The 8,590-nt window shown below is 50.3% G+C and overlaps 2 protein-coding genes across 2 annotated transcripts in view; one reads left to right on the top strand and one right to left on the bottom strand.

Annotated features, from left to right (window-relative positions):
- Positions 1-2,063, bottom strand: part of PHYSODRAFT_510956 (hypothetical protein) — a gene marked incomplete at both ends in the record, with an annotated part of 3,037 nt that extends 974 nt beyond the window's left edge. The window contains 2 exons of the mRNA XM_009532619.1: positions 152-161; positions 829-2,063. Coding sequence (XP_009530914.1) covers positions 152-161; positions 829-2,063 — 1,245 coding nt within the window. The remainder of the gene's footprint in view (positions 1-151; positions 162-828) is intronic.
- A 1,390-nt stretch (positions 2,064-3,453) lies between these two features.
- On the top strand, positions 3,454-4,392 carry PHYSODRAFT_303039 (hypothetical protein; the record flags this gene model as incomplete). Its single annotated transcript, XM_009532618.1, has 2 exons — positions 3,454-3,580; positions 3,767-4,392. The coding sequence occupies 2 exons, from the start codon at positions 3,454-3,456 to the stop codon at positions 4,390-4,392; spliced, it is 753 nt and encodes a 250-aa protein (XP_009530913.1).
- Positions 4,393-8,590: the final 4,198 nt, after the last annotated feature.

Raw genomic sequence — 8,590 nt, 5'->3', positions numbered from 1 at the left:
GAGAGATTAGTATAAGCTAGTCGCGCTTTTGTTGAAGTCGGATCTCGAATTGCGGCTGGCACACATCTGAAGATAAGGTAGAGTACTGTATATGTACTGATCGTAGAGCGCACCACGCAAGGAAGGAAGGAAGGAAGGTCGCCAGATCGACACTGCCACTGCTCCCTTCGACTTTCGAAAAAAAAAACTTTAGCAAAGCCCTCTATTTTGATCAAAATCTCAAGCTGACTCAATGGACAGCTAATCGAAAGTCTATAAATCAAAAGAACCGTCAGGTCACCTAAAGACCCTGGGGAATGGTTCACCACCAGACAGGAAGGCATCGTAAAGGACCGCGATATTGACGCAGTGAGTGTAACAATGGAGTCGCTGAGGGTGACCGAGCAACCTTGCAATCAAATTAAGCAGCGTCCTGGCTCGCTTCAATGTTTAGATATTTTGCCGCCGTACTTCGAAGTGCCATACAACCGATATGTTTTTCGATAGCTCACAATACAAAAAAATGAGTATGGGAGTGTGATTTTTTAATACAATAAACAACACTCGAAGTTTCTCAATGACATCTAGATTAGTATTGACTTTTACGATATATCACGCACCACGCATCAACTCTATAGCTCCTCTATCAGAAGGATAAGGTTCGCTTAGTCCAGCTTACCGACGCCGAAGTTGCCGGTGGTCTGCTGCCACTCCTTCTCCAGGTTGCTCGTCTGGACAGCCAGCTTCCTCGAGCCCTGGTCCTGCTGCTGCTGCTGCTGCTGCTCCTGGCCCTGGTCTTGCTGCTGCTCCTGCTCCTGTTGTTGCTCGGAGTCGTTCGTCTGAGACGACTGCTGTTGCTGCTGCTGCTCCTCGGACTCGCCCGTCTGGGACTGCTGCTGCGAGCCGTTGCCCTTGGAAGGCTGCTGCTGCTGCTGCGAGCCGGTCGACGGCTTGTACTTCACAAACGTGGAAACGGACTTGATCGTGTTCAGCGCAGTTCCACCGTTACGGGACGTGAAAGCACCGCTGTCCACCACCTTGTTGGCCTCGCACGAACGGCCGATGTAGTTCTTGCACTCGTCACCTCCGGTCGCGGCGTACAGAGCACCGTCCTTACCGGTGTACATCGGCATCTTGGTGTTGCTGAAGTAGTTGCCCTCCGCAAGCACCCAGGCGTTGGCGCCGATCTCGAACGAGTGGCCCGTGTTGTTGCCCCAGAAGTTGTTGGCGACGTGCGCGACGACCTTTGCAGCGCTGTCGCCACCGATCTTGGGCGAGCGGCCCGACGTGCCGTGGATGTAGTTGTTGAGCATGCTGAACTTGGTCACGCCGTAGAAGATGAACGACCAGTAGTGGTGGCCGTCGCACGACGCCGAGTAGTCGGTGTTGCCGTCGAAGTCCGAGTTACTGATGGTCATGGAGTCGGTACTGGCCTTGTTGGTCGTGATGAACTGGCGACCGACACGCGAGATCTTGATGTGGTCGAGCCAAATGTTCTTCATGGCGGTTTTGCCGTGGTCCAGACCCTGGAGGTAGATGGCGTCGCCACCCCAGACGAGGTGTCGGTTGAGCTCCGTGATGTGGACGTTCTGGATAATGATGTTGTTGCCGTTGAGCGTGAGACCCTTGCCCTTGATGACGCCGCTCTTGCCGATGCCACGGATGGTCTTGTTGCCGGTAACAGTCATGCGCTTGAGAGCTGCGTTGTCGTATGTGATCTTCACCTTGGTGCCACCAGTGCAGCCGCCCGTGGTCGCCATGTTGCCGCCCTGGATGATCACATCCTGGCTCTTGTAGCCGTTGTTCTTGGCCATGCACTCGCGAGTGTAGTCCGGACGGCAACCCGTCTCCGTGGTGGTGCCCTCCGTGCCTCGGAAGTCGAACGTCTTGTTCAGCACGACCACAAGCGGCTCGCTGGACGCGAGGTACGAGACGAGCTCGCTGGTCGACTTCGGGTACACGGTCTTGCCTCCCGCTCCACCGGTGGCGCCGGCGGCGAGTCCCTCGGGCGAGCCGACAGTGAAGGCACTGGCGCTCTTCACGACGAGGGCCAAGACGGCAGCAATAGCGAAATTGACGCGCATGGTAAAAGTGGCTTGAGTTCGGCGGGTGGGGAGCTGTGCTCAAGGCGAGGCAAATTGGAAAGTGAGAAACGCAGCGGTAGCTGATTGGAGCTCAGTTGGTAGGTACAGTACCGTACCCTGATGTTCGAACAGCACAAAAGGTCTCATTAGTTGTAGGCCCTGAAGACCCCGTTCATTGATCTCTCGCCACGTCAAATCTCATAGCCGATCCATTCCATTTGGTGAACGTGGCTGGCGACTTTGACGAAATCGCGCTTCAACTTTCGTACCTGTATATGCCCGCTCGTGGTCCCGATTCATGTGGTTGCTGTCTGTATGGAGACGCATGCACATGCACATGCACATGTACTCGGCGCTCGCTTCACCGTGTGCTTCGCCAGAAAGCCCGCAATAGCGTAACGTCCTTGAGAAAACCTTAATCGTGAACAACGTTTTCGTAGAAATGAACTGACAACCTTATCGAGCAAACGAACGGATAGATGCCATCTGGCAAACCCAGATGTATTGTGCTTTTCAGTTGGTTTGGCGAATCGGACGTGTAAAACAGCTACCTACTAAGATGGGGCTAGGTTATCGGAGCAGATTAGCAGGTCCGTCGTAGGGAATTAGGACCAAGAATTGCTAGTCCGATGGAAGCACTTGCGCAGGTCCTACAAACAGCCGAAAGCCCGAATGTCGCCCATTTTCACGGCATTCGGGGTTTGAGGTCTTACGAAGGACTCCTGCCAAGTCTTGTGGCAGGACTTTCATACGAGCTGACTCTAATACGGCGTATGTCAAACGCAGAATAAACTTAGGGAAACACGATGCAGTCGATACGTTAAACACTCCAGTCTTCGCCCTTCACCTTCGCGAGTTCCGGCATTGCTTGCTTCCTTAAACAAAGCTTGCTTGGCTTGGACTCCAACCGGAGTCCATTGAACGGAAGACTCCGGGAGACCGCTCATCGGACTCATCCGAGATTTGCATCTCAGATTTAGAGACCGCCAACCTCAGATTAACTGACCTCCAAAGTCCTACGCAGGACTCGGCAAAATGACCGAAAGGCACAATACTTATGTAGGTCCAGAGAAACGGTGGAAGTAATGCTTTTCACAGCTGCTTATGTTCACCGTGTTACCATAACTCGGCAAGGCGGTCGAGTTACCATAACTCGGTAAGGCGGCCGAGATACAACTCGGCCAGGCCTTCGTAGCTCGAAGCCTGATCATGCAGACAAGTCGCTGGTATTGCGCGACCTGCCAAGGATACCTCTTGCTGTAGAAGTGGTCTGAGGACGCTGCTTTTAGCGTTGGGACCCCGTACTACGTACTATAAATAGTTGGCACTACACTGTTGCTTGGCGAGACCATCTCTAGCTGTATAGCGTCAATATAGCGAAGACTGTGGTATGAGGGCTCATGCTGCGTTCTGGGCCATCGTAAGGGCAAAAGGGACCACGTTGGGTGCGAGGACAATCGCTGAGAATGCGGCGAATGACCCCCAGAAAGCGTCAGATTGGCTTAAAGAGAGAGCAGGTCGGTACCACCGCAGCTTATGGGGTGTCTTGTTACCAGAAGACAGGAGCGCGTACTTCGAAGCCCACGAAGACCACACATTTCCTCTGGCTGAAGCCCCTAAAGGAATCTACGACGAGCGCAAGGATCGAGTCCCTACATTTGTTCCAGTGACGTCGCCTCGGTTGGTACACTGCTCGCCAACAGACCGCACCGACATCGACGTGGCGGATGGAGCTCTGCTGGGCAGAATTGGTCGGTACAAGGAAGCGAGTACGAACTACGTTGCTACTATTCGTACGGGTGAGCTACTGCGCCTCTCACAAGCATGCAGGGCGTCGGACGAAGCCAAGCAAGCGTTAAGATCGGTCTCAACGATACTGAGCTGCCTAATAAGCGACGTAGGTTGGCAGGTACCAGGGGACAGCCGAAGCTCTGTTGTTGGTGCAATTCGAGCGGCGGCTACAGCTATCGAAGCCGCAACAACTGTTGCCTTGTTGTCATCGGAGGATGAAGTGTCCGACATGGTGGCCAAGTGGCGCGACGACGAGTCAAGAGCTCGGCGCAAACTGCACGAGGTGATTGCAGCAGGTCGCGAAGACAAAAGCTTCTCTGACATCTACTTGACGCGGGACCAACATCCAGGTAAAATGCAAACGTTTTCCGCGTTAGGGTGGCTCGACGTGGAGGACGTCCTCTCGTATGTATCTGCAAACACGCTGCGTGATGGTAGCGAGGAAGCCGAAGCTGGCGATAGTTCTATCCGCCCGGCCAGATCCAAACGAAAAGGCAAAGCTAAACGCCGTCGAGCCCGGAGTAACTCTAGCAGTTAGTTCTTCTTTAATAAAAATAGGCACCCCATTCGATCTAGCACATAATAGACAAAGCCCTTGGCGTGCTAACCTCAAGACGATGGCGCTCAAAAGGATGGCCAAGACGCTTCATCACCCGTGCTGCTCATTGGTGCACGCAGGTTCGATGTCACTGGCACCGACTCGCTAGAGCAAGAGAAGCATTTCCTTTTTCTGCCGGCTGACACGTGGAGGGACTAGGCAACCTTGCTCTCCTTCACCCCTTCAGTTCACCACTCAGGCGCTTATGTTCACCCCCTAGCACTTCATTTCTATTATCAGGATGTTTGTTCACTGACAAGACTGTTAGTTCAGCTCTAAGGAGTTTTAGTTCAGATCGAAGGCTCTCTCAACGTCCTTGGACCCCGCGCCATTAATCACCGCTCACTTGCAACTTTTAATTTCTTTAATTTGGGGCAACAGTCAAACTCTGTGATATCGATTATTTGAGAAGTTACCTATCAGGGAAACTTGCTTGTTCGGCTCGTACATGTACTAGCCGCATACGATACGATTTCAGTCGAAAATGAATAGTGTCATCCACCAAATACATGCAATGGTTCCTTCGACATGAGCAGTATTAAATCTGGAGCTCACTACAGTACTCCTACTTCCGTCGCAGGGCGCTAAGGGTGCTGTAACCTGTAAGGCGTTGTTTGTACGAACTCCAAACCCACGATTTGAAGCATATCTACGTGCCACAGGTGACGAAAAATCAGTGGAAACAGCTGGCCTGTGCTTCGGCCTAATACAAACTATGGGAGACTTGTAAGTTTAGTCAAAATTGGTTTGAAGCCTGGTCTCTCGAAGCGGCTGGCGCACATCTCAAGAAGGAAGTAATATTCTGTATGGTGAAGGACACAAAGAAGAAAAGTGCAATCGATCGAGACTGCAGTATGCAGTCCGCATGCGCGATGATTCGAGCAAAGTCCAATTGTTACATCTGCACTGCTCGAAGTCGTGAGTCCTGTCGGGAAGCCCACCTGACTCAGCCGGATCCACTCGCCGGGCTTGAAGGACCGCTCAGTAATGAATACATGTACCGGTTGACTCAGAGCCAAACATCGATGACCCTGGAAGCTTCATATACATGTACATATGCTGATGTTTCAAAGGTATGTATCACATATATTAGCTCACGATCTCACAACCATTTTTCTTGGCCCACAGCTCAAAAGAGAGGTGAAGTGGGGAGCCAAGCCGAAGCTTTTAATTATAAGGACTCATCAAAACTGGGTGTACGATGAAATACAACGCAGTGGATCTGGCTCTGCTCGCTGCAAAAATATATGGTTGAATATGACGAGTTATCCGACCTTACTTATTTATTGTATGCCTATTAACAGCCAATTACAGCATTTGTATTTATTTGCGCCAATCATAGGGAGGTCATGGCAGAGTTTCTGTATGTCTATACAAATTCTTAGATAAACTCGTATCACACGCATATATCCCATTTATCCGACCTTATCGGACCTGCACCATAATTGAGGTACATATGCAGTATTTGAAACTGAAAATTGCCATCTCTACGTCGTGATGTAGCAATGTATGAGCGTGCATGGTGTGTATAATGAGCGCGTAAGGGAAGCCGCTAGGCATGTACATTAACAGTGGAGGAGTTTTATTAAATATACGTTTATTATATAACGAATAATCTTATAACAATGCAGCGTGGTGGCAAGTCATCAAGGTTCTCCGGGCAGCCGTCCGCCCCGCCACCGCCCCACCAACCAGTCGACGTCCTACTGCTGCCTCCCTGCCGCCGCCGCCTCGCCGTCCAGCCAGCCACCGACCTGCCTCCGCTCCGCCGACCTGCCACCGCTTCGCCAGTCCTTCCTGCCGCCGTCGTCCTGCGGCTTCACCGTCGTCCTGGAGCCTGCTACCTGCCGCTGCCTTCCTGCGGCCGGATTCCCTCGGCGCCACCGCCGCGGCCTCCGGCACTCTGCCCTCCACGCAAGCCCGCCACCCAACGCTAGAATAAAAATGGGGAAAATGTCAAAAGATGTATGAATTTGAAACGTTTTGTCAAAAGCGGTTAACTCGTGTCATTAGGTGTATGCTAGGTTGTCGGTATGACAGTATGTGTATGTGGTTCCAAGCGCACTAAGGTGCATGATAAAGCTGCATCAGCAAGACTGGTGTGTGGGCTTAGATCCAAATCCATAAAACCCGGGGTTAGGAAGGCTTCTACCTGATGCAACTAGCCCGGTTCGTGGTGTCCATGACTTTGATAGCGAATTGTACGGCTGAGGGACTACAATGAACGTCGTTATCCATTGTAGCCAGGCCTCAGCGTTGCCACAGTTCTACAATACCTACACTCTCTTCCGGTTGGGGGCTCTCACTAGAGCTCCTTCACCTCCGAAATTCAGATGCAAAACCTACCTAGTACAGCCATGCTATAGACGCTTGCGGTTTGCGTTGGTAGTTCCTTATAGACACAATAGCGAAGTTGTCGAGTACAGTTGCTCTATATGCTATTATTAGTTGACCGTGTTCGCTACGAGCGTGTCGTAATAAACTACTGTGCTTGGAAGCTCGATCCTGGGTCTGTATGACCCGACCTCGGCCGAAATACCGCGGCAACCAAAACGTGTGTCAGTACGTGTATGATGAGACATGACGCGACGTGACGCCCACGACCACTACACCTATTGACAAACGTTTTCCCAACGCATACACCTTTTGACGTTTCCCATAAAAATGAGCAAAAGTGTAATCGGTGTGGCCCACAACATAATATACAAACTTATATATTTGTTTTTAGAGTCCATCCTTCTAGGGTACCATGGTTTTGGTACAGGTCGGATAGGTCCTATAGTCGGATATTTCATGGTATGGAACGCAAAATCAAGGCGCCAAATGCAGAGATTCACAGCTGCTGTATAGTAGCTGTTTCTTTTTTTTAAGTTGGGAGGTAAACGACCACAACACGCGGAGTGGCTGGGGTCAGGACCACTAAATTGAGAAAGACGTCTAAGGGCGTGATCATCGTTTTACTTTTTGTGCGGACCACCCCTTAATGTCACTATCCATACACTCGACTATAGCTGCAAGCATGCGTAAATAGTTATGGGGTGCCGGCGACATAGCCAGCGACAGCTTTTCCGACTCCTCGCCTCTAACAGCATTTTACATGTTAGCATGTGAAACAATTGGCGGGAACCCGGGTTCCCGCAAATGATACATGTACCGACCAAATCGCGAATTATTTATTTAATTTTTGGCCTCCATATTGGTACCCTCGGGGCAAGTTAAACCCTCATACCTAAGTGCTGTCGATGAAGGACCACCCTCAAAATATACCACCGGTACTGAATAGACCCCAATAACATACCTTATCATGTCCAAGTTAATCTTTCATGAGCAGGAGGATAGCGATGAGACCGGGAAGCACTGTACCGCTGCACCAGGCGAGCATCTGGATTTTCGTGGAGAGACACAGGACGAGGGCGAAGGTGAATTAACCTTCCGTTCCCCTACTGAGCTTTAGCTGCGTTCTATGTAGGTCATAGACCAACACTTCAATACATTTGCTCATACATGTGTACATTTAATTCTAGGCCTCCACCCATTTATGCACCTCGATTTATCGTAAATCTAGCAGGTGGTCGTTATAAATACAGCAAATTTCGCCCCATATTGCCAAAATCATTGCAAAGCACAATAAATACGTCCAATGTAGACCCCACGAGCTATTTGATATTGGTACCATAGGTTGTCCTCTTTTCAGAGACAATCAGCTGATTCTTCGGCCTCCTGACTCATAGCACCATTGGAAACTTCAAAATTGGAGTGGTTTACAATAAAATGCTTGTGTTAGCATAACCGTACTGTTTTACATACCGCAAGCTCTAATTCTCCCATCAGTAAGCTGGTATTGATACAGTGGTTGCCGGAAAGGCTCGCTGGTGGTGGACAACATTGCGGCTGTTGACTCATACCGTACTTTACTAAACAAGTGCTTTTTGAGATTTTAGAACCGCACTTATCTTCACGTTAAAACGCCCCGATTTATTTTCTAAAACTGCAGTTTTTGTTTAAGATTTTCCACAATACTGCATTTTGATCGGCTAAAACGTAAAATTTAATCCAAAATCATCCGAGGAGCACTTCAAACTGCAAGCAGTGTTGTTGTTAAGCATTTATTCTGTGAAGTAGGTATCTCGCTAACATC

The sequence above is a fragment of the Phytophthora sojae genome (assembly GCF_000149755.1).
Source record: "Phytophthora sojae unplaced genomic scaffold PHYSOscaffold_6, whole genome shotgun sequence".
In the NCBI taxonomy this organism is placed as follows: Eukaryota; Oomycota; class Peronosporomycetes; order Peronosporales; family Peronosporaceae; genus Phytophthora; species Phytophthora sojae.
The sequence above is the reverse complement of the archived record's forward strand: the minus strand, read 5'-3'. Positions and strand labels throughout refer to the sequence as shown.